Source organism: Pseudopipra pipra, chromosome 3 (assembly GCF_036250125.1).
Source record: "Pseudopipra pipra isolate bDixPip1 chromosome 3, bDixPip1.hap1, whole genome shotgun sequence".
NCBI lineage: Eukaryota > Metazoa > Chordata > Aves > Passeriformes > Pipridae > Pseudopipra > Pseudopipra pipra.
Window position 1 is genome coordinate 111,594,036 of NC_087551.1, and position 26,731 is coordinate 111,620,766.

Below are 26,731 nucleotides of genomic sequence, written 5' to 3' on the forward strand. Positions count from 1 at the left end.
GGGCAGTGACCAGACAAGAGCCACTGAGCACAGACTGAAACACAGGAAATTCCACTTAAAAATAAAGCAAACACTTTTTTACCATGAGGGTGGTCAAATGTGTGGGAACAGGCAGCACAGAGAGGTTGTGGAGTGTCCATCCTTGAAGAAACTTAGAACCCAACTGGATGTAGCCCTGAAGAAATTCTTTGTGAAGGGAATTGAACTGGGTATCTCCACATATCCAACCTCACCTCATCTGTGATTCATGGAATGGAAGTGATAGAGTGGTATCTTCCTTTTTCCCCCTTCTGTATTGCAAGATAGTGATTTTGTAGGTATGAATTTATTAAGGCAAAAATTGGATAGAAAATTCTTACTGCATATATTATAATGTTTTAAAAGAAACGTTAACAAAAGTTACCCTTTATAAAGGGAAAATTTAGGGTATTTTTTTGTTTCTACAAGTTATTGAAACATTCAAGATCAGCTTAAGAAGAGGATTCAGAAGGTTCATGCTTAAAACACTTTATTGAGTCAAAACAGAATGACCTCCCGTGGAGTTGGGAGACTTTAGCATCTCTGAAATTTATCCCTGAGGATTTTGTGTTATTCTTGATTTATGGTGCTGTCACTGAGGACAGAATTTGTCTTTTTGTGAGAAGAATTGAACTTTTCTTTTGGCAGGATGATGGGCATTGTTAATCCTGCTGCCTGGCAGACCTCACCATTTAAAAACTCAGGGTATAGACAAACTACTTCCACTTTCAGGTAAACAAAGTTGCTCTAACGAGGGTCTTACATTGTTTAAGTTCTAGTGCAGCAGTGAACTTGACTGATGCCTTTGGATGATGATTTCCACCCTGATAATTGAGAAGTGTCTGTAGGGAACTGTTAAGTAAGCATTAAAAAATTTCAATAAGCTCAAAATAATTATTCATCATGAAGTCTCTTCCTGGTTTTCCAATTTTAGTAATTATGAGCATCAGTGAAGCTCATTTCGGACTACAAATATGGAATTCCAACAACCATCTGTTAGTTGCAGGTGACATACATCATAGATTGGGGTCATTTCTCTTTTTTAAGTATTTTAATTCACATAATCAGGATTTCCTTTTGTGTACTTGTTTAACATCACAAGACCCCTCCCCAGTTTTTGGTTAACCTTAGTTTTTTCTGTTTCCAGCGGTGAAACTTCTCTTCCATCTGTGGTGGTTACAGAGGACTTCAGCTCTTGTTTTCAGATGTTTTTCTTCTAATTTGCTCTAAATGTTCCTTTTCTAAATTTTATCTGTTTACTTGTTGCTATGTACTTTTGAATAATTAAGTGGTATTATGTAATATTTCTCTTCTTGTTGTTTGTGCTTTTCCAATATCTGCAGACATCATCATGGCTTAATTTTAGACTGGAAAAAGCCCCATTTTGTATCTGACATTTCAGTTCCTTCCTGTACTTGCTGTTCTCACTAGTAAAGATTCAATAATTTAGTAATCAAATCCTTAAGAGTTAATCTGATAGTATTTAAATACTAAGGCAATAGGATGTCTTCACTTGCTGAATAAGTAGATGGTAATTAGTGACTTCCTAGAGCTCCTCTTGACTTCATAGGAGCAGGAATCAGTGAGTTACTGCTGTTCACATCATCAGGTAATGAGATACATCCCTCAGTTATTAGACATGAAAATGTGACTAATTGTCCAGCAAAGTATAGGTCTAAGAAAGGGAAATACATGGTCTCCCTTCAGCAGTTAGAGGAGGTATCAGTAGCACTTTGAAGCATTATAGAGATACAGGAATACTACCTGGGGGTGTATCCCGTGGGAAGGGGTGGGATAGACAAGCAGAAAAGCCCTGGTAGAGGAAGCAATGCTGGAAGAGATGCTGAAGTCAATACCAATTAACTTCATATGCAAAATAATGTAATTACTGTTATCCAGTTAACTGAATATTACAGCCAGTTATCTACCTATAAATCGACTTGGACATACAAATTGCCTGGTCTGTGCAGCTGTGTATGTACAGCCTTAACTTTAGTAGTACCTGTTTTAAAATTGTTGTAGGTTTTGAATGCTTGCTTTCATTGTAACTTCAACATAATTTTTCTAATCTTTAAAGAGAAGTCTAACACAGCTATGACTTGCAGTTTGACTTCTATATCTCTCCTGCTAAGTCCTGGTAAAAAACTATGTTCTGTGTGAAGTATGAAAACTGTGCATACTTGATTTCATTATTCCAAGCAGATAAATATTAGCTATGAACTCCGATTGGAATTAAGATTACCTTTTCTTTTAAAAGGGCTTTGGTAGAAGTTACCTGATGAGCAGATAAACATATAAATAGCAATATAAATTCCAGTGCTTTTCCAGGTAGCACTGGTGGAAGATGCTGGTTAGTTAACATAACTCAGTGCTTTGATTTGGTCCCTATTTCATTAAGCTCAGGCAATATAGAAAGCAAAATTATTTAATTTTGAAGTTAATGCCTCAGTAAGTTCACTGATGGTATTAGGAAGGAGTGGAGTCTACAAAACAGCAACCTGTCATCATCTCTCTCTCTGATACAATGTATCAATATAAAACAGAAATTATTTTGAGACCTTGATGTTTACCCCTCTCTTCCCTATTGAAATAATCCTTTTACTCAGGACAGTTTCTTCCTCCTGGATTTTGTTCTTTCCACTTCTGCTCTCTGTACAGTGTGTCCTCCTGTGCATGTCTGATCAATTTTCTGGTTTGGCACCAGTCATCCCTTTCCTTTCAGTCCCTACTTCTGCCTAATTTGTTTAGCAGCAGCCATGGCAAACACAGTGTAGAGAGAAGAGCTAACTTTAGCTTTTGAGACTTTGAAAAAGGTACCATCCTTAGCTTATTTTCCGTGGGATGTCTGATGAAGTGATAGGCTCATTCCCATACTCATCAGAAAGAAACCTGTAGTCTTTCAATTTTTTGTCATCGAAGGGACCAGATCTCCACATTTTTATCCTTGTCTTCGTAGTCAGCGTCTTATGGTACCAAGGCGAATTACTTCAAAATATTGTATTACTGATTTTCCAAAGTTTGATTTTATTGATTTTTAATGGTTTGAAGTTCTTGTCCTTCTGGTGTTCAAGTTGCTGGGTGTTTCCTGGATGTTCATGTGCTCAGTACTATACAACTGATCTTCTTTGTCACCACCTGGCTGTCAGGTTTCCAATAATTCATACATTTAGAAGGACACTTGCTTATAATATGGAAACATCTCTGAGAATTAATATGCTGCATATTCCAAATGCATTCCTGCCAAACTGCTGACAGAAAAGAAATTTACAGTGCTGAGGAGATGTGAGCCCAGGTGTTAGCCACTCCATATATATCTAGTAGTTGGGTTGTCCTCTGTGATTTTATGGGATCCTTGCCTGGTTTTAGATTTGTTCACCAGTGGTGAACACTTAGACCGTGATCAGTGGTAAATGCAGTAGCCTCAAGCTCAGTCACTCAGTGCTGGAGAGCCTCAATCCTCACACGCAGAGACACACAAGTCTCTCTGGCACTTGCAGGCACATGAATCCCTGTGATCCATGTTCCCAGTCTGGTTGCAGAAAGGAGCAAATAAATACCTCTGTGCTGAGACAGAAGAAGTATTTGCTTGTCCAATGTGAGATTGGATCATAGAACTATAGAATCATTCAGGTTGGAAAAGACCTCTGACATCATCTAGTCAACCACCAACCCAGCACTGCCAGATCAACCACTAAATCATATCCTTCAGTGCCACATCTACAGATCTTTTAAATACCTCCTGGGACGGTGACTCCCTGAGCGGCCTGTTCCAGTGCTTGACAGCGCTTTCTGTGAAGAAAATTTTTCCTAATATAGAATCTAAACCTCCCCTGGCACAAATCGAGGCCATCTCCTCACATCCTGTCACTTGTTACCTGGGAGAAAACACCAACCCTCGCCTGGCTACAACCTCCTTTCAGGGAGTTGTAGAGAGTGATAAGATCCTCTCCCAGGCCTCATTTTCTCCAGCTTCTTCATCAGACTTGTGCTTCAGACCCTTCCAAAGTTCTGTTTCCCTTCTCTGGACTCACTCCTTGTCATGAGGGGCCCAAAAGTGAACACAGGACTCGAGGTGAGGCGTCACCAGTGCCCAGCACAGGGGGATGGTCACTGCCCTGGTCCTGCTGGTCATACTATTGCTGGCACAGTCCAGGTGCCACTGGCCTTCTTGACTGCCTAAGCACACACTGGCTCTTCTTCATCCTTCATGTAGAGACAGAGAAGGAAAAGTGTTAGGGATTTCTAGAAAAGAAAAAAAAAAAACAGCACATATTTCCCACCAGACTCCCTCACTGCTTTTATACTTTCCCTAGGCTGGATTCGTCACATTTATTCAAGGTGGTAAAATCTGCATGATTTGGGGCAGCTTTGTTATGGTATGAACGCAGTAGAAGCCCCAGTAAGGGGAACTGTTTATTCTAGCTCAGTGCACTCCCAGCCGCCCTGGTTATAGTTCCTTTCTGGCCAGGACAGCTTTTGGAGCCTGTGGAGGACGGGAGGTTGCAGCAGCTTTCTGTCTCCACAGTCTGCTCTCCTGGTGGTCTGGCCACCTGGAGAGCTCTCCATCGGGGTGTTTGAACCATGCCTGGGCCGTGCCTGGCCCACAACCTTTCTTAGGTGTTTAACCCCCCAAAAAAATACAGCAAAAAGTGCTTTATCTATTTCTACAGCTGCCCAAGATTTTGAGGTTCTTACAAATATCAGTCCCTGCTCCATGAGGAGCTGTCAGACCTTATCTTGTGCCAAGTATGAGTGTGTGTTTACACATAGTACCATGATACTTCATGTAGGCACTTAGTGGCTTGGACATTTACCCTTTTGATGAGCCTGGAAACATCATTACAGGAACTTAAATAGATTAGAAATAGAAGCTAAAAGTAAACAATAAAAGCGCTGCAGCAGTCTTTTCTTTCTCCATGCTACTATTTTAATCCTCCTGTGAAAATCTGGGTAAGTTGATCCCCCCCCTTGTAAAAATGTTTCCTTAAAACAGACAAACCTTTGAAATTGGATCTTCTAAGAAGGCTTTGTTATTGCATGACATGTCTAATGGGTAGATCGTTCTATTACCAGGACCGTCTTCCATAACATTTTACTGCTTTGATGCCCTGCTAGTGTTGTATTTTGATACATTTCCTCTTCAGTATTTACCTGTGGAGGAACAGCTCTTTCTTGTTATTTTCAACAGAATTTTTATGTGTTTCATACGAAGACTTATTAATACTTCTAGTGAATGGAAGGTTCTTTAAAAGACTCTCATGAACCATTAAAATCAAAGCACATGTGAAGTGAAATTCATAACTTATATTAAAGCGTCAAGTTCAGTTTCACTTCCCAGAAGCAAGGGCACCAAATTTTGGGTGGTGGAGTTTTTTTTTTTTAGTGTTTTCTTTTAGTTCTTAACCTACTTTGTATTCTGCAACTTTGCAAAAATCTGAGCCCTCTGACTCTTAGTTTAGTGTTTATTCTGCTATAGAGAGGTACCATGCAAAAGTGAAGAAAAAAACGAAAGAGTTAAAGTAATAAACTACTTGTGCAGTTCTAATTATTACCTCTGGTAACACAAAGAGGTAAAAAAGGTTTGTGCTTGGGATCTTAAAACATGTTATCCTAGAAGCATGTTTGAATTTAGAAACATATCAAATGCTATACAAATACAATTAATGAATATAGAAGCTTTACTTTTATTTTAGTATCTAAAAGTCATAGATCCATTGCAAAGAAAAAGGAAGTGGCTGTGGGTGGGTGTGGTGGTTTTTACTTTCTGCTTAAACCACCATGCCAGTATCTAGTTTGCTGTGTGTGGGAAAGAAGTTGGCAGAAGTTACGTGGGAAAACAGTGAAGGCAAACTGAGATAGAAATAACTTTGGAAGGTAGAAAGAGTGGAAGTGAGGAAGGAAGTAAATAGGTGCATCTGAAACTTGATTTTCTTTCTAATCAAGTTGTGCATTGACCTTAACTCTTCTTCATGTGTCAGCATCAACTCTGGTGTATCACAGAATCACAGAATGGTTTGGGTTGGAAGGGACTTTAAAGTTCATCCACTTCCACCCCCCTGCCAAGGGCAGGGACACCTTCCGCTATCCCAGGTTGCTCCAAGCCCTGTCCAACGTGGCCTTGAGCACTTCCAGGGATGGGGCAGCCACAGCTCCTCTGGGCAACCTGTGCCAGGGGCTCACCACCCTCACAGGGAATAATGCCTTCACAGGGAATAATGCCTTCCTAATACCTGTTATAAGTGTGCCCTCTCAGTTTGAAGCCATTCCCCCTTGTCCTAAGGGATGTCCTTTTGTATCAGAATGGATCAAAACTATTAGATGTCTGTCTGCTTTTAGAACAATGTGCTGCACCATGTTTGCATCTCTTCTGCCTCTCCTGCCATTTGGGGAACTGTTAATTCCTTGAGAGATATTTCTGAATGCAGACAGGGAGGACAGCTCAATGTAGGAGCAGCATCCTGCCTCAAAACAAAACCAGAGTTTTGTTCTTGCACTTAGTTGTCTTTGGAAAAGAAACCCCAAGCCCTTTAATTTGTACATGTGGAATGCTGAGTAAAACTGAACAAAAGAAACGTATGTTCAAGATGATGATGTTGGCAACCAGGTGTTTACTGCTCTCTTGCATGGTTGTTTTATTTTGCATTTGAAACTTAAAAAGACAGAATAATTATTTTTAAAAATTAAAAGACCAATGATTAAGAATGAACATTATATTATGGTTGTGATAACTGTTCTGTTTGGTTTTATATACCCCGTGTGATTAAAAAAAAAATGAAAATTATCCTTTTCATTTACATATATACCTTATGGTAAAAAAAAAAAAGAAATATTTAAGCTTTATCCTCTATGTGCACTTGTTTTGAATCTGTGATGGTTTTAATATTATTTAATATTTAAATATACTATAGTAATAAATATTTCTATTTTTAAATGTATTTCCTATATACTATCTAGGTATTTGCAGTTTGTAACATATTTAATAGTCTCTGGATGGATTTCTGTGCTGTGCTTACAAGTTCTAGGAAGTGTCTGACATTCTAATCCATGTACATGTGCACTGCCACATAACAGAGAAGAAATTATTTGAGTTGTGCCTGTTTTTGAGATGTTGTATAAGATGTTATACAACACAACCATCTCTTTAAGATGCTGATAGTCTCAACAAGGGAGACAAATGATAGGGAACAAATCCAGAGTGTAATTTCCTCATGCTATGACTAGTGTAGTACAGTGGGTTATGCTCAGATGTTGCCAGAGTTGTTCTTGTTGTGCTCTTACATGTATCAGGCTGAAATTTGTTACCATTTAAATTAATTTCAAATGCTGTTTGCAGAATATTGGATATAATTTCATTATTGGATAAAGAAGAAGAACTATACTATAGAACTCTTGAGCTTTTTATAGATAAATTACTGTTTTATTTTATTTCAATGTAGAAGAATGCTTTCATAAGGAAATAATTGATACATTCAGTCACCTATGAAGATTTGAATCTTGCTTACAAATAAATTTTCACTATTTTTATAAGAATCTGTAGTGTTATTTTTGGCCTGCGCTCTTTAATTTACAATGTATATATTTCACTGTGCAAGTTTTTGTATTCTAAAAACTCAAGTTTAGGAGGAGAGAGAACATTGTATATTTAGAAATGCCCTGAAGAAATAGTAAAAAGCACCGGTGTTGTCTTTCACCATAATGATGTAAGAGTGGAATAGCATTTTTTTAATTATGATATCCATGCAATGATATTTTATTATGATATCCATGCAGTGAGCCAGCGTTGGGGCGTTGTATGGGAAATGCTCAGGCTCTTCCATGGATCAGAGGTGCTACAAATTGAAGGTCAAGCCTTCAGAATTTCTGCAGCCCCTGTGATGACCACTGCACATCCCAGGTCTAAGGAGCAGTCCCAGCCTTAGCTGGGTGACCAGCAGTCAAGGCAGGTGTAAAGAACAACTTCTGGCATTTCCTAGAGAAGGAATACCAGGAAAAGAAGTAGAAGAAAAGTAGAAAGAGGAAGAAATACCTTACAAAAAACTCATTGACACAATTCTTTATTTTATGACAGCTATTGGAGTGGCTTTGCCTTTTGTTTGCAGTATTGTAGGAACACTTTCATCTCTTTATGACCTCCTGTCATATCATGTTGCAGTGTAGACTTTAAGAGCCTCTCATATCTTATGTATAAAAATGTTTACCTTTAGTTTTTTCCTTCTGTATCTTAGCACTAGCCTTTAGATTTGGGATAAAATATCTGTTGGCATTTTACCTTTTCAAATAGTTATATGGTAATTTTCAAAGTGGGGGCTGCAAATACAGAATTATTTCTAGTGGTGCATATGCTACAGCTTTACCAACTCTTTTCTCATGGAATCATAGAATTGTAGAATGATTTGGGTTGGAAAGGACATTAAGGATCATTTAAAGAGTTGTAGCAAGAGAGGTTGCCATTGAAGACCAAGGCAAAAAAGTTGTTGAGTACCTTAGTCTTCTTGTCATTCATTGTTACCAGTTTACCAACATTGTTTATCAAGTGCATGAGGGGTGTACACAAATGTTCCTGCAAACTGGATTTTCCTCAGTTTCCTCAGTCTTTCAGTTTTTCTCACCACATGCTTTAATGTACACTCTTGCAGCTTTTTTGTTCCTTTAATCATATTATTTTGGTTTATAATAATTGCACCACTCTGAGAGATCCATTTCTTAATACAAGTGTATTAAACTTGTTGTTATTATTCATATTTTCTTCTTTTTGTCTTTCTGAAGACCAGTTGCTTTGTTTCTTTTTAATTTATTTCCATAAGCTTGCAGTAAACCTCTTTCTTTCAGGTTTTCCCTGGGAGATGCTCGAAGGCCACTCCATGAAACTGCAGTACTGGTGGAAGACATTGTCCACACTCAACTGATAAATTTGGTAAGAACATAACCAGTAAAATATTCTTCACTCTAAAACTCCTTCAATCCACATGACATTTTCGTGATCAAATGGCTAATAACATATTGTTCTGGTTTTAGAAACAAATAAAACACAGCAGCTGAGGGTGATGCTCTGGCCTCAAGAATCTGTAGAACCTCCTATTTGTCTTCCTTGTGGTTATGTCCTGTGCATGTGGGATATCTGCAACCCCACCTAACCCTGGGAATAAAGCTCATGGATTTGTTTGTTAAAAACTTAAAGTTGCTAAAAAGAAAAAAACTGGCAATTCATCTGAAGACTTCCTTGCTAAGTTTTTTTTTATATTCTAGTATTTGTGTTAATGCATCATTTACTTAGAATTTGTGCTCTAATATTCCTATTATGTGGTGTTTTGATTTCTGTCAAAAAATAATGCAGAAATATGAAACACATGAATATATTGAAAACCAATGAAAGTGTTATGTTAATGAGGCAGTTTTGAATCTTGTCTGTCAAAAGCAGCTCTAAATTTGAATGTCTCTATAGTTTTTAATTAAAGTTCAACAATGCCTCTTAAGAAATCAATGGTATTTTATGCCATGGCATGAATTTGCCACCTGACATTTTGTATGGAAAGGTATACAACTTGTAGGTTGGGAAGCATAACAGTTGTGTTTTTCTTATTATAGTCTTTAAAAGATGTGTAGATGTGGCACTTGGGGACATGGTTTAGTGGTGACCTTGGCAGTGCTGGCTTAATGGTTGGACTCGATATCAGAGGACTTTTCCAACCTTAATGATTCTCTGATTCAAATGAAATTACCACCATGTGTGGGAAGGGACATTATATGGGACTAACATATATAGATAACACTACTACATATTATGACTAATATTTACATCTGATGAGTCCCTGGATCAGCTAGAGCTTTGAGCTGCAAGTTCCTAGATCTCTTCTCTATAATGAGCCCTTTTAGCAGTCAGAAGGGTTTTTAAGTTGCAAGCTAGGTCCTGGTACTACATTAACTAGAACTAAAAATTTCTGTAAAATGGTAAAATTCAGAATGGGGCACAGCACATATTATAAATATGCCTGTGTATGTATAATATATATTTTATATGTGATTCATATATATTGTAGATGTATTTATAAATATATATTACTATCTATTTATATGTATTTTTATTATATATATTTTTAATAGAAATACACTATAAATGAATTTCCCACTGTTTGCCTGCAGACAGGTGTTTTCCTTCAGCTTTGCACATAATCCAGCAACCATTCAGTAGTTTCCTGCATCTCAGCAAATGCCTTGGCATCCCTTCCAGCTCTGGGCAGTTTCTTTCTGCTCATACCTCTGCAGCCCAACAGTGTATCCCTGTCTCTGCAGTCTCCTGGCACCTTTGTGCCGTGGATTCTTTCCTTATTACGCTCCTCTTGGTCTGTCCTGAACGTGCCCCGTGGCTCCTTGGAGGGGACAGCGTCTCTCCCCTCTCTGCAGGTTTCCCGCTGGTTAAACACGCTGCTCCGGGCGTATATTTGTAATTCTTATTGCAGCTTTAACTCTGACAAAGGAACATTTTCTCTCCGTTAATGACCCGTGTAATTTATGCAGAGCGGTGGCCGCGGCTTTGCTCTTCCCTCTTCCCTGCGCTGCTCAGCCCCGCTGAGCCGAGCTCTGCACCAGCCCCTGCCTTGGAGACAGTGCAACCTGTGGCCATGTGGGCTTTGCACTTTAATCAAAGCCGGGCACTTACTCGGGGGCCGGCGTGACCCGGGGTTAACCCTGCGTGGGGTGCAGGAGCGTGTAGGATTTCCTGACAGAAGGAAGAATGGGAACGGAGCGGCAGATAAACAGCTTTTCTAACCTTTCCCCTCCCAGCCCGAGACAGCACTTTATTTGTGAGGAAGTGAAAGTATCTTTAATAGCTCATTGCTTTGACCTCTGACATTCACATGCCGGAACTCTTAAATCAGGAGCGTTTTACATGCTCCGGACTCCTGATAGGGGATTTTGCACATTTGTCATCCTTAGCTGTGTGTCCTTATTGAGCTATTCTATGTAGTCATATGAAATTTTCACTTTAGTTGTAGATATTTGTGTGGGTATTTACCCAGTAGTAGAAAAATGGTATTTTCATAATTGAAGCTGACTGCAGATGTGAATTTATTACTCACCACCCAGATTTTGTCATATTACTCATGTTAATGGACTAGGCAGTTCTCACTATGTAATGTAGTAATTTCTTCTCAAAATTCATGCCCATTTTTTCCATAACTAACACATGTATAAGGCTAAACTGTAGAAATGACTTTTATGCCTGCAATAAAGCTGCCACGTTGCACACATCCTTCATAGTAAACATTTGTAAGAAGACCTTGTAGTTGTTGATTAAATCCAGGTTTGAGCTTATGAATTAAAAAAATAAGTTGCCAGCATGATTACCTTTGATTGGTTGACTTTTGATATCTCACAGGTTTATAGTTCCAGCTTCCTATTTTCAGAGTTGATCTGAACTCTATTAAATCAGGGTCTGGTATGGACAGATTTATACAGTCACTGCTTCAAACCACTCTACACTTCATGAAGTCCGGCTGCTGGAGCAGATGGGGCACTAACAAGGCAAATTCCTGGAAAGCAGATTCGTAAGAGTCTGCATCACATTTTATGATCAATTTTTGGGTGTATTTTGAACAATATGTACACTGCTTTACAGTAAGGGGAATTCTATTAAAAGCATATAGCAATGGGTAGAAGGAAATGAGCATCTCCAGAGGAAGATTCATGTCATCCTAAAATTACTTTCTGAGTTGAATGAGCTTGTATCTCTCAAGGAATTTATTTTCTCAGCTGACTAATAAAGGGATCCTTTGACAGCTGGCTGGGATTTGAATATCTAGGAGATAAGCCTAAAGGTTAAGAGATAAATTCTATCCAATTTGTGTCAGGATGCTAGCATGAGTTTGAATTTTTTATGCTTATATTGTAATTGTAATTCTTTTGTTATTTGCATATCAAGCAGTAGAAAACCATAAAACCCCTATGCTAGAAGGAGAAAGTTCTGTACATTTTTTGGTCAAGCATAATGTATTTGAAGAGCACAATGAATTCAAGTTTAGTATGAAATCAAATTCACCGTTAACTGATCTAAATATTCATCTATAGGTAAATGTTTAAGGGATTTATAGATGTCTTCATGTTACTCTAAAACTGTATTTATTTATGTATGCTAAGACTAGAAGTTCCAGTCAAGGCTATATTGTTCTATATGGTTAAGCACAAGAAGCAGTACACAAGCAGTACAAGGAAAATTGTGCCTGCAAAAAAGGTTCAACAGGGAATGCAAAATCACAAAAGGGACAAGCTTTTAAATAACTGACTTTTGGTGTGGAACAAGGCCTCTTTTAGTTCCTTCTTTTGTGATATTCAATAGAATCTGCATGTGCAGTAAGAAGGTTATGAAGCATCTTCTTTTATAATAATTAATATCCATTCAGACCCTTCAAAGGGAAACTCAGAGATCCTACTTTAGGACAAATCAATATTATTCAGCACTTTCTCAAAAAAGAAGAGTCTGTAACTAAGAGGAATGGAATAGGAATTTTTGTTCATTATTAAACTGTCACTGAGAGGTTTGTCATCAAAATAGCTTAAGTCTTGAACATATCCAGATGTAAAATTTTTTGGAAATTGTTTTATATAATATTTAAAAAAGAGGAAAAGTCCCTCCTCACCTTCACCAGCTCTCTCCAGAATTTTTATCATGCTGGGGTGGACCATAAGAAAATGTAGTCTTATTAGACTAATATTAAAACCTATTATTATCTTCTCTTGATAGGGCCATAGCTCCCTGTTCATGCTTCAGATGTCATGATCACAGGTGAATAGACAATAAGATCACGATGTGCTACTTAAATCAAAGAGACTGCTAATGAATTACCTTCCTCGTGCTGGGAATGTGTCAGCTGGGTGTTTGTTCCCAGAATGCAGTACCAGCAGTTTATTCTCAGGGCATGCTGAGTGTGGCAGAAGTGCAGACACCTGCTTTCACAGAATTTGGTTATAGATTTGAACTTCAGTCCTTTACATTTTTTTTTCGGAGATATTGAATGGCTTCTGGGAAGAGATTAGATTTGTTTTTACAAAGTGAAAGATATTTCAGCAGTAGAACAGGGTTCAGCAAGGGAATATGAAAATTACACATATACACACCAAAAATACAGGTAAGTAACTTTGTCTGTCCATGAAGGAGTGGCTGCTTAGAGGGGAGGCCACAGCACATTGCAGCAGCCTTGGACTGCATCCTTTAAATGTTTTATCTGCTGTAATTCTTTGTAATGTGTGATAAGTCATCGTGGAGGCTGTCATGAATGATAGAATTCATGTTAATAGAATTGTGGTTTGCTCCCTGTCAGCTGATGTGTGTCTGCTGGCAAATGGACTCTGATCTCTTCGACTGATGTCAAATGATTTAAGCCAAACCCACTCGGTTGGCTTTTCTTAGAATGCAGTAGCATCAACTCAAAGGAACTTCAGTTGCCCAAAATCATGTTGAACGTGGTGTCTGTTGGGATTTTTTTTCATCATTTACTTTTATCTTCCTATGGAAGAATTTAATTTCATACAACTTGTGCTGCTACTTAATACTATAAATATATCACTCTTGCTTCCTTTGTAGGTTTGGGTCCCATGTTACATATATGCATATATGAACACTTTGTGTGTACACATGGATAATTTTAATTTTTTTTCTTGTTTATTGCTTCTGGAAATTATTTGCCTCTTACACAGATAACATATTTAATTCAGAATCAGCCCTTTTGTCTCAACCAAAGCGCAAAGCACAGGTCAGCAGGTGAATAATCTGTACTGGAATGCACAGATTATATTAGTTTGCAGCAGTAATTCATAGGTAGAAAACTTAGAGTGAGATGCAAAGATTCATCAGTATGCCAAATCCTGAGTAAGTCCATAGTAAATCCATCCTGTGGAGTTAATTGCTTTTTATTGTAGGAAGTTTAGTTAAGATTGGGTAGTTGTTTGCCACTATTTGCCTAGGAAAAGGAAAGGTGAAAACACAGAGACAAGCATAAGGATAGGTTTAATCATGCAAAATGCTAAGTTACTTATCATCAGCATGAATTCTATGTTTTCAAAGGGCTGTACATTTTCTGGATCAACATGATGTACTTTCTTCACTTCCCAGCCTTTTTCCTGCAGCTGTTAACCATTTTATTGCAGTTTAAAATGAAAGAAGGAGGAGGAAAAGCTCACCTTCACATGCCCATCAGAAGAGAAAGACTATGACAATAGGAGAGGGAAGTAGAAAAAATGAATATTTAAACTGAAACAAGGTCCATTGAAGCCTGTTCCTACAGGTATTTTTTTTTAAATCAAGTCCCACTCGTTATTGGTTCAGAAACTGGATTAGTCATTTTAATGTTTGTAACCTCACACAGTTCCAGGTTTGTTTACTGCATTTTTGAACTGTTAGACTTGTAACCTTTATATACATAATTGTAGCATTTCTGACATTCCTTTTAAAAAGGAAAAAATTGTAACAAGCTCATTCATGAACAGGAATTGCCCACTGATAAAAACCAACAGCGTGAAGCAGTCTTCCCTCTTGATCCCAAAGGTATGTGCAACTGTCACTTATGCCACCCCAGCAACGGGAAAAGTCCTTGTTTTATGAGTCTGTTTTAAAACAGTAATAAAGTTTCCTGTGCAGGACATTAATTAGAGGGGTTATCAAAATAAGACAAACTAATATAATTTGTGATTGTACAAAATAAAGGAAGTCGAGGGTACCATAGGGACCTAATGAATCACAGGATGGAAACAATCTTCTGGCTAACTAAACATCCAGACTTTGTAGTAAGTCACAGGGTGTATGTGCAGCTCGGCAAAGCGGAACACGCTGTGTGTTTACAGGGATGGGATAAAGGGAGTTCACAAAAACCATCTGGGAAAAATCCCTCCACTACTCAGTCTGTTCCTACTGTAGAGTCAATTAAACAACATATATACATTTGCAGCAAACACATGGCACACCTGCCCTGGAAGAAATCAAACTGGAAAATAAGTCTGGAATATAAAAGATTCCCTGGGTACCAGCACTGTGCATGTGTTTGCATTTCCCATGTGGGATAGAAAAGAAGAGATGGGACTTTATCTCTAGCAAGTGGTTGTTAATTGTTCCCTGTGCGTTTGCAGCATTTAAATGTGGTCAATATTTGGATTTATTTGATAGATTTATACAGTAATTTATATGAAAATCCGTGTCCTGAGTTTTCTGGTTTTGATATGAGCTGTCACTTGTTCACCATATTCAGACCTATTTATTCTAAAGCACAGAATCTACTTCAGGAGATGATTCAGGAGTCCCAGTTAGGGATTCTGGGCTCTCTCTGTTCTTTCTCTTAAGATGAAGGATTTGATGACTTGGTTTTTTCCATGGGGGATCTCCCTGCTATGAGACAGAGATGCTGCTTTTTGCCTGGTCTGCTCAGCATCCAGGGGTGAGGAACTTCACTGACCTTAAAAGTGGAAAGACTAATATACTGTTATTAAGAACCCTAAATTATCAATGGGAATTAATATGTTCACATAAGTCAAGCAACACGTTCTATAGTAAAGAAAAAGATCCAAAGCATTGACTTAACTGAATGGAAAATACAAAGTGGTCCATGGTTAAAGGTTGGGTTGTAGTGCATATAAAATATAAAGAATGAAGGTAATGCAGGCAGCTGTAATACCAGTATTTCCCGATTTTTTATATCAGTCTGGACCTTTATTAAAAATTTCATAGATTTATGTGTTGTGCATGTATGTGGATACATATGTCTATATGTACGAGGCTGTTTTTTCCACCCTTCACACATCAGATTCCTGGTTGGGCTGTTGAGCAAAAGGAATGAATTATGTCTGAAATTTCGCTCGTGGGGGCTTTGGAATTTGTGGAATTCTAAAATATATATATGTACTCAATTCCCTTGGCTTCTGGGGCTTTTATGACACAACTGATAAGCTGATCCCAGCCTGAGATGCCAAAATACAAATACATCCTCCATTTAATTTTTGTATATAATGTTAGAAGTATAGCATAGGTTAATAGCTATTGGCATCTGGGATGAACTGAGATGAGCAGAGACATTCAGTGTGTACAGATGCAGGGTCCTGGATGTTTGGCTACTTCTATTGATGTCATTTACTAACAAATCAAGATGTTAAGTTTGAGAGTAATCATTCGATTTTTATTGCTCAATATGATGCTCTCTGGTAAATCAGTATTTTGATTATGATTTTGAAAATCATAATTACATTCCAAGTTACAGAAGTCAAATGGAAAACTGATATTCAGGGTTTCATTCTTTCTTTAACTCGTTTGTGTGATGTAAACTGAATATTACAAGTAAATGAACATGTATGTAAAGTCCATATCTGCACACAAAGACTCCTCTTGCCTTGTATTCTGATTCTGGCAGCAATTAGCAAATGAAATTAAAAGAATATAAAATTTATCAATGGTGTGCAACACACAGATATTTGATAAGGAAGATGAACTTCAAGTTAACTTACAAAAGCATCTATGTGTCTTTGAAATCAGCTCTAGAATTCAATAAACAGTGTGGAGGGGTGTTAATTATTATTTTTATCATCTTACTTGCTCTGTTTCAAGAAAGTGTCCATATATGTAAACTGGCAGTGCCTGGTGGCAGGTAACATTCCTTCTGCTTCTTCTCTGGGATCCTGAGTGGATTCACCTGAACAAACATAAAGGCAAACATGTTTTTCTAAAGCTGAAGTAATGATGCCAGATCATCTTTTGTGTCACGAGAGATAAATGGGCACTTCTAGCATGTGATTCTTCACAAAGTAGTCTCAAAGTAGTTATTTAACATTCTGGACATGCATTTTAAATCTGGACTTCTTAGTAAAGTGAGAGACATCTCACCTCTATGGCTTCTGGCACTAGCTGTATTTTTTTAATGTATGTGTTTAATCTTTCATTGATTCTGACAAAAAAAAAAAAAAAAGCAGCCTGTAAACTTTAAGTTGTGAAAGACACAAACTGATTTATGGATATCTGTGATGAAAATAGTGTAAAATTCTACATGGTCTTTAAGTGTAACTCATAAACCTTAAAGGTCATCTTAGAGTGGTTAACAGAGCAAATTCATTGTAGTTTTTAAATCACCTTATCTGATTTCAAGCAAACCTGATAGTTTCAGAATAACTTTTTTTAGAGAGATTGGCTTGTTAACAGTGTTATGCAGCTACAAGGAAATGTGGTCACAGCTGCTTCTGGTTTCTTAGCTAATCCACCTGATTGGAAACAACAGGTTTTTGATATTTTTCCATTTCTTACACTGACACCTAGTGTTCAGAGGTCCTGAGTTTCTAATACTGCACTTGGTTATTAATAAACAGCTGTCCATACCAAAGTTCTCCACCTTTGTCGACATCTTCCATTTCTGTTCTTCTGCAAAAGAAAACAATTGCTGAAGGCAAAGGTGGTACCATCATTCAAAACTATTTTATTTTGGAAATGGAAATAGTGCACAGCTACTGGAAAACTTGGCAGAAGCTATTTTACTTCTTGAAGCGCTGCAAGATCTGTTTTCTTAAAATTTAAGTGCTTTAGTTTTGGCAAATACAACCCTTTTGTGTCTGTAAGTGTCACTGGCCAACAAAAACAGCGATAACAGCAGAAACCCTTAGATCAGTATTTATTTAATTGTGGGAGATGTTGATGCATTTTATTTCTGGGTTCTTTTATCTTCCAGCCACGAGTTCTACCTGATAGGACTGTTGATGGCTGCACAGTCCTTGAGTGCACAGAAAATAACTTACACACAACAGCTTGCACAAACAGTCTTTTGTCTCAGACTTGCAAATAAATGGAGCAAAGTATGGACCGTAACTTGTTCCTGACAAAGACGGTAACTGACAGTAAGATTTGCTCTCTGCTTTACCTGTGATTTTGAAGTATGTTAACAGAAGAAATTTCATGTTCTAAAAAATTATATTACGAATTTTGTGTGACTGTATCTAAAATTATTAGTGATTTTCTTCTGTTTTAGTGGTGAGTTTAAGAAAAAAATGAAAAATATTCAGGCATAGAAAATTCATTTTAAGTTTATTCTTTATTTGATGATTCTTCCCTTTTTCTTTTCATGACTTTTCTTGTAGATGCACCAAAAAGCCACCTTTCCAGTGCTTGACCACCCTCAAAGTAAAGAATTTCTTCCCAACACTTAATCTAAACTCACTTTCTGTCAGTTAAAAACCATTCTCCTTTGTCCTGTCACTGCCCAGAGTGCCCATTTTCATTTCTTGGGTAAAGGCATTGTACTTCTGTGTGTGGTACATCAGATACTGTTCTACATTATTGCCTGTCAGTGGCTGATATTCCTGTGAACCAGAGCCTGCTTTGTGGAGAAATAAGACAGTAGAGAGAAATGTTACTTATAAGATACAATTTATTTTACTTCTTTCAGGCATTTATATTAGCTATTAGGAAGAAATTCCGTGCTGTGAGGGTGGTGAGCCCCTGGCACAGGTTGCCCAGAGAAGCTGTGGCTGTCCCGTCCCTGAAGTGTCCAAGGCCGGGTTGGACAGGGCTTGAAGCAACCTGGGATAGTGGAAGGTGTTCCTGCCCATGGCAGGGGATTGGAATGAGATGATCTTTAGGATCCCTTTCAAGTCAAACCATTCTGTGATTCTGGGATTTGTTTTCAGGGTGAGGAACATTCGGACTCAGAATGGTGATTTTTGTCTGTAAATGATGCCGTGAGTGACCAGCTCAGGTGGAGACATCTGTGTTTAGTCAGATAACTCCCCTATGACAGAAGTCTTGAAGCAATGCAAAACAGAAAGAAGGAAAACAGGAATTTCTCTGATGGCAAAAGGAGATGCTAACAGTATCAAAAGCAGCAGAAAAGTCAGAGAAAATAAAGACATACTAGAGGCCCAGGTTTCTGGCCAGGAAGAGGCACATAGTATCCCATATATGAACAGTTTTAAGGGATGGGATTTATGAAAAGTCAGCTTGGAGCTGATCCAAGACAGAGTTAGAAGAGGGGAAGTCTGTGCATTAGCTGAAAACTGCATGGTCTGTGTTTTTTAATAGATGAAGAGGGAGGAACAAATGGGAAAAGATTTGGAGAGACAGGATGGATTGAAATTCGGTTTCTTTAAAAGAGAGGATAGACGGAGGACATCTGTACACTGGGAGGGAAAGTACCAGAGAGCAAAGAAAAATTGAAAACTAAGTAGGCAGGATATGATACAGCTACTGAGGTGGGTCAGAGTTGGGAAAAAGGCCAGCAATTTATGACAAGAGAAGGTGTTCAGGAACAAAAACTAAGTGCAGCCTTATGGGGCATGCTCTTATTTTCTCTCTCAGAGCAGAAAAATTACAGAGCTTCAAGCAGAACCCAGGCTGTGAGTAAGGAAAGGAAAGCCTGAGATTCAGCAAAGAGTTGTTTAAATAAGTGGAATAAAGGAAGACAAAAACAGCCTTGTAGTGGGAACAGTTTGGAAGAGGTTCCCATGACACTTCCTCAAAATGTTCAATAGCAAGAGAATGGGAATAATTGAAAAAAGAGACAGAGGAGTTTGAAAGAGAAACTGTGGCCGGTGCATTGGAGCCTGCAGAAGGTCTGGTCTGGAGAATGAGTTTGGGAAGTAGCTTTACAGGACATTAAGTGCTGATGACAGGGAAGTCATCAAGAAGTAGTGAATGGAGTGAGAGTGAGCAGATGTGTTACTCCCAAATTGAATCTCTGATGAGGCCAGAGAAAGTAGGTGGGTAACGATGAAGCAGGTGGAACATGGCCATTGGTGTCACCTCGGAGGAGAGCACAGGATGAGGATGAAAGAGAGAGACAGATTCTACATTTCAGTGAAGAATTCATGGTAAAATAGAAAGTTTTGTGACAAGTGCTTCTTCTGTGGACAGCACCAGATGCGTGCAAGTGTGAGTGCGGGTGTCTGCACTGTCACATACATGCAATTGTGGATTCATATATATAGATTAAAAATAAGTGCTTATATAGTCCTACACAGCCTGATGCCAACATATCAACTTCAATATACTCAGCAGACATTGCTCCTAACAACCATTCTCACAATACTCAATAACTACATTTTTTATCATCTCTAATTCTTGAGTATGTTTTTATTTGCCATTTTTGCCTTATGTTATGTCATCATCATTCCAAATTAGGGAAAAAATTGGATCACTTTACCAATGAGAAATTAAAGTACAAAGAAGACGAAGTGAATTTTCCCAAAGTCATGAAATAAATTAATGGTAGAGCTGAAAAAAAGTGGACAGACTGTAGCTGAGAGGGAAGCTGTGCAAAGCTATTTTACACTGAAGGTCTGTGTCTCAGCCAATTGAATTTTTATTTGACAGTCCAAAGGCGTAATAACTTTTATTGTAAGAGGAAGAAAAATACATCAAGGCTAATATATAATGGAGGACCTACTAGGGATATGCATAAATGCATATCCTGTTCCCTGTGTATACAAGCTTAATTGTGTCTCTTTTAATTTTGCTGTTTGATTCAACAGGATTGTCAGGTAATCGTCCTATTGAAAGTACAGAAGAGGGTAAAATTTCAAATACCTTTGTAATCTCTTCTGGCTGTTAAACGAAAAGATTTATTGGTATCAAATTTTATTGCATTCTTAGAATTTAGGGATTGATTGTCTGCTAGTTTAGCTTGCTTGTCTCTTCCAGTTAGAAACCCAAACACAACAGAAGAAAGACATTGCATTGAAGCTGACATGCAACAAGTGAGTGAAAGTTCACTTGGCTTTTTCTCTCGGCACCAGGTGCAAAAGTTGGCTAAAAGTGCTGTGGCAGGCAGTTATTTTAGAGCAGTTTCTGGTTTAGTGTTTTATCAAGCCCAGGAGTGAAATATTCTGCAACTACTGCAGTTTCACAAAGCTGCTTTTTAAGGTAGAACTCTGAATTGTTTCACTAATTAAAATGGCCCAATACAAACATTAATCATACAGTAACTGTTAATGGGAGGGTTTTGAGGATTTATGGAGGGCCATGGATGATATTTTAAAAGTGTGTATAATTTTTTTTGTTTAATACACAATACACTTGCAGTCTCCAAATATACCAGGGGTTCTTGAAATCCTGAGGAGTATTTATGATTTTCTACATCCCCTCTTATAAATGCTGGAGGAGGTGTATTCATTTCTGGAGTAAAACAACTTTAAGCGTGTTCCAGTTAGTGACTTGACTAAATCTGATGGGTTTTTTCTTGAATAGCTGCTCCATTACCACCTTACAGTATACTTTAAAATACTAGCTCTCTAAACTGCAGCTTTCTCAGAGTGAAGGTGGAGGCTCAATGATGACATAAGCTCCAGAAGTGTAGAGTTCAAGTGGTTTGCATATGGGATTGCCAAATAACACGGGTTTGGTTTGTTTTCATTTTATTACACCGATTCTCCTCCCCAGATGTCTTGGATTTCTGTGGTACCCCCCTTGCCTTAGATTCTTGCTCCTTGTAACTAACTGCTTTTATTAGTCATCCCACTAATACTCAGCGTTTTTACTCAGCACCTGTTTTCTTCAAAGCACTTTGCAATAATAACTGGTTAATCCTCACACAGGTCCTGAATTTCAGTGTCATTCCCGGTCACACATAGAAAGTGAGCTTGATGATGTCCCTAAAATTGTGTAATGGCTTTGACACCTGTACTTGGACTTTGCCTGTTCCATGTCCCACTACCCAGGCTGATCCTTGGCCTCTCCACATGCTGGGTTTGTGGCACACCAGTTATAAATTGAGCATTTCCTTCTGGTTAATGACACATTTTTTACCCTGATTGCTCTGGAATTTGCATCCTGAACTGTGCAGAAGAACTATGCTGGAAGGAGCCTCAAGAGGTCATCTGAGCCATATCTGATCCTGAACTAATTTTGGCCTTTGTTCAGACAATTTCTTAAATATATGTATATAAGTGGGTGTGTATGTGTATATATACAATTATTTATTGAATCAAGCCCCATTTCTGGAAGAATTATGGATAAATGCCTAATCAAAGTTTAATGTAAACTACCAGCAATTGCTTTGAAATACTTGCACAGAATATCATGATTGAGATTGCTGTGGGAGGTACTAGTACAACAGATTTATACTGAGAAGGGCAAAGCTTTTAAATCTAGTGTTGTGCTTTCAGGAAATATTGCTTCCTTTTTTTTATTTTCCTTTTTTTTTTTTTTTTAAATTTTTTATGGACTTATAGCAAGAAATCCACTTACTAGCTCAACTAAGGTGGTGATTTTGCTGCTTAATAAACCCTCAACTAGTTTGACTATTCTTGGCCTATCCATCTGAAAGCTACAACTTTATGGAAACAGAATGAAATAAAGTGTTCTCTAATATGTCACAAATCACAGTTAAAACTGGAAATCCAGTCTGACACTGTGGTCTTGATTTGTATGGTTTGCCTACCCTTTTTTTGTTTCTGCAAGGCAGTATATGTGTTTGAAGGCTGGAGTTCCAGCCAGGATTTTCAGTCTTAACTGTGAATTTCCTTCCTTTAACAGGTTTAAAGCAAACCTTTCAGATTGCTTCAGTATAGCCTTTAGGACTTGAATTTCCTTTGTGTTCATTTTGGTCCTTTTCCAGTATTTATCTATACATTTGAAACTCCTTCAAATCTGTGTGTATGGGAGGTGATGGCATTCCTATTATATTCCTGTTAGACTTGATTCAAATGATGCCTGATTTTCAACTCAAATACTGCAAGCCTAAAATTCAGGCTGTTGCTCAAGCGTTACAGGGTTCATGTCCAGCTCAGAGGTCTCTGTAATTACGGTGTCTGGCTGGAAAACAAGAATTCCATTTCCTGAAAAATTGAGACGTTTTGACATTTGCTTTACTCTTTCATCAGAACAAAACTAAAAGCTTTTTTTAAAAAATTGTACAAACCTATTGAAATGAAGAAGAGTCTTTTCTAGCTGGTAGCCCAGGGTATAGGACAACAGCCCTGGAGAGGAAAGAGTTGCTGGAACAATGTCAACTTGAACCTGAGTGTCCCATATGCTGAGTGAATGCCATAATATAAGACTGTTAAATACATCCTTTGATGTTATTATTTTTCTGTAAGGTCATTGAAATATTGCTCAGTACTATATGCAAAATTGTTTCAAGGGATATGATTTTTCCAATAAAATATATTTCATTTCAAGGTACTGACCAGTACTCATGACTAAATTACAAATATATTTCACATGTGAACTTAATCCAAAATAATTCTTAGTAGTGATAATTTGTAGTTCAAAAATTCAGCTTAATCTTTTGCTTCAGCTATAGCTGCAGGATCTCGTGAAAGCTTGACTGCTTTTTGTTTATTCACCGTATTAGTGGTGAACATTACTTACAAAAAGTTATTTTAAACATTTTGCAGGTTTAACTCTGCTACATTGTTATAGTACAATACCAAATGCAGCAAACTATTGTCTGAACAGATTCGATGGTAGATATATCGATCTCTAGTCTCATCTGTGATGGGATTTTTTTTCTTAGCGTATACAACCCTCAGATACTGCTTTTACATAAAGAAGTATGTTTCCTTCTTTAAGGAGAGTTTTCTTCCCACTCCATTTGTTCTCCACAGTTTCATATTAGGACAATTTTTGGAAAGGTCACTATAGAGAAAACTCAATCCAAATGATTGAACCTGCTCCAGGGCAACTGGCTTTAGCAGGGGTGTTGGATTAGATGATCTCCAGAGGTCCCTTCCAACCCCAGCCATTCTTTGGTTCTGTGAATTTAGATAAATAAAAATTCTTTGGACTTGTTGCATCAGTACTACATGAAATCATTTGCATGTTTGAAGCCTGTCACAATTCTCTGCTATATTCTGTATCAGGGGTTGGTGGCCTCCATTAAAAAAAATGATGTCGAACTTCTCCATTAGACTAAAGTCAATATTGTAAAGTTAATTTTTCTCAGTACATTCTTATGAAGAAAAGCCACTTTGTTTAGTTCTGAAAAGCAAATACTGTCTTATTCCAAATTCCTTCTAAACCTCCCATCTGTTTTAATATCTGCAAAAATGTCCATACCAGTTGATTTTTCTGAGATTATTGTTATCCACATTGCATGTTATGTTTGTGTGTGCTGTCTCTCCTTGATGTGACAACATCCTCCTTTTTATTTGACTGTGTGATGGCCAACACTTCAATCCCATGACCCACTAGTATCAGTAGCATATTACTGTATGCTCCTGCAATAAAAATAATAAACAACTGAATAAATATACAGCAAAAAAGAGTAACTAAGTGAAAAAGGGACTTATATTTTAACATCTCTGAGGATAATACAATTTCAAGTTAAGGTAAGGACCTCAAATGACTCTTAGGCCCTTCTTGGGATGTTTTGGTAGAACTGTGGTCCACTATAAGCTGTCAAAGCTACTTAGAAGTGTCTTGCAGGGCTATGCTTGAAACAGCAGCTCAGAGTCATGGTAATGAAAGGTTTATGTCTCACCATTATGCATTTTGTGTGTATTTTTTGTATTCTTGCAGTCTTGAAAATGTACAAACACCTGTTTTGGGGAGCAGGGCTGGAATATTCCTTGCTCATAGATTTAATTAGTTATTTTGCTCTTATCTGCTGCTACAGCTCCTGGAGCCCTTTCTACCCCATCCACTCAAAAGATGGGTGAGAGGTGTGTCTAGCTGGATTTACACCTCAAATCATTCTTTATCACATCATTTCAGGGGTGTTTTTTTGGGGGGTGGCAGGTTTTTTATGAGCCATTAGGCTTTTCTGCAGTTAATCTAACAAAGACTTAATGTTACACAGAAGTTATAGCTCTGGTGGATTTCTGGAGGATGGTTAATGCAGAGCTTACATTTCATATTCTGAGGGAAATGTAGTGCCGTTCCGCCGCCGTATGCCATGCGTTTCATTAGTGCTGGAGACAGCAGGAGGCTATTTTGTGGAAATGTTTCTGTCACTGTCAGTAGAAACATGCCTGTCTGGTTGAAAAATAGCCTGTGTCTTGCCAGTTTCCCTACTTCTAAGCAATTGCAGTAGGAGGATGTTAATCTTAACCTGTCACAACCCATTTCAGATCCAAATTTTTATTAAAGTTCCAAATGCTTCAATAATATAAGTATGGGAGACAGGACTGTGCTCTTACTCAAGAGCTGCTACCCCTCTCAGGTGCAGGAAACACTTTAATTAGTGTTTATTAGTGTTTAGTAGTTAGATGTGCTGGAACTCCCAACCAGGCTCTGCCAAGGCATGTGAACCCTGCAGGGTTGGCTGGAATCAACTCAAGAGCACTGGATTGTGGATCTCATGTCTGTTCTGCTGACTGTACACCAGGAATTGCATGTGGGCAAAAAAAGGGGGTTTTGGGCTGTATCCAAAGCAACGTGAGCAGCATGTCAAGGCAGGGCATTCTGCCCCTCAGCTCTGCTCTGGTGAGACCCACCTGCAGAGCTGCCTCCAGCTCTGGGGTCCCCAGAACAGGAAGGACATGGACCTGTTGGAGCGAGTCCAGAGGAGGCCACCAAGGTGATCAGAGGGATGGAGCAGGTCTACTGTGAGGAAAGGCTGAGAGAATTGGGCTTGTTCAGCCTGGAAAAGAGAAGGCTTTGGGGTGACCATAATTGTGGCCTTCCAGCACCTGAAGGGGAGCCTACCAGAAAGATGGAGAAAAACCTTTTAGAAGGACTTGTAGTGACAGGACACAGGGGAATGGCTTCAAACTGACAGAGAGTAGCTTTAGATTGGATGTTAGGAAGAAATTCTTCCCTGTGAGGGTGGTGAGGCCCTGGCACAGGTTGCCCAGGGAAGCTGTGCATGCCCCATGCCTAGAAGTGTTCAAGACCAGGTTGGACAGGGCTTGGAGCAACCTGGGCTAGTGGAAGATGTCCCTGCCCCTGGCAGGGGATTGGAATGAGATGATCTTCAAGGTCCCTTCCAACCCAAACCATTCTGTGATTCCTTAGTGTATTTATTGTAGATATCCATGCCTTTTTGCAGCAACCCTGAGCATATCTGCCCTTACAGCTATGCCAGGATGATTTTTGGGAAGAACTAGTTGCCTGATGGAAAATGTAATTTCCTTGGTTGTTCTTAAAAAATATATTTGTGTCAGAGGCTTTTCTTGTGCCCCCAGGTTTGGGGTTTTTTTTCTGCTTTGGAAGCCTGGGCTGATAGTTACAACCTTTGTTCGGTGGATGGGTTGTTGGAAATGTATTTGGAATTAGATACTCTATGTCCTGGTTGACAGGAGAGGGTATGCATATGGGTGCCTCACTTCCCTCCCTGTTCTACTTGGAGACCAGTGAGATGTTTATGGATATGGGCTCAGTCCTTACACTGGACAGATGATGGTCTCTGCCTGAGTTGTGTCTCTGGAGGGTTAAAGGAAGATTTCATTTCCTGCCATTGCTCCAAGTCATCACAGTGAAGGGCTGCAGGGTGCGCTCCTGCAGGCATCTCTGGAGTTCTCTGGGAATTTTAGGGCTTTTCCATTTCCAAGTAGACAATACCTGAATGAGACATCGAGGTAATGATGTTCAGCAGACGGATCAGTGGTGTAATACACAAAAAATGAACTTACCACTTACCTGCGATGCCTCGCTGGTACCTCCCCTCTGAATCACTGCTCCTGTTTACTCATGAGCAAATAATGAATTTCAAAAGCTTGGTGTTTTATTCCTCCCTGCAAACCAGCATCCAGGCAAGGAAAGCTCATTCTTTGTTGCCAATAGAGATGTACTTGTTTCATTCATTGCAACAGCGTCTTC

General features: G+C 38.5%; 1 protein-coding gene across 12 annotated transcripts in view; it reads left to right on the forward strand.

Moving 5' to 3' along the window:
• SUPT3H (SPT3 homolog, SAGA and STAGA complex component) overlaps window positions 1-26,731 on the forward strand; it is a 307,173-nt gene that overhangs the window by 123,682 nt on the left and 156,760 nt on the right. For 10 of the 12 annotated variants that reach the window (XR_010429531.1, XR_010429532.1, XR_010429530.1 and 7 more), the window contains exon 3: window positions 8,848-8,932. The exons of 1 other annotated variant lie outside the window; for it this stretch is intronic. Coding sequence is in view for 7 of the 11 variants with exons in the window: in XM_064650748.1 (XP_064506818.1) it covers window positions 8,848-8,932 (85 nt within the window). In the remaining 4 variants the exon portion in view is untranslated. Of the gene's footprint in view, window positions 1-3,954; window positions 4,091-8,847; window positions 8,933-26,731 lie in introns of those variants that run through there. One more of the 12 variants, XM_064650755.1, reaches the window with a different exon arrangement.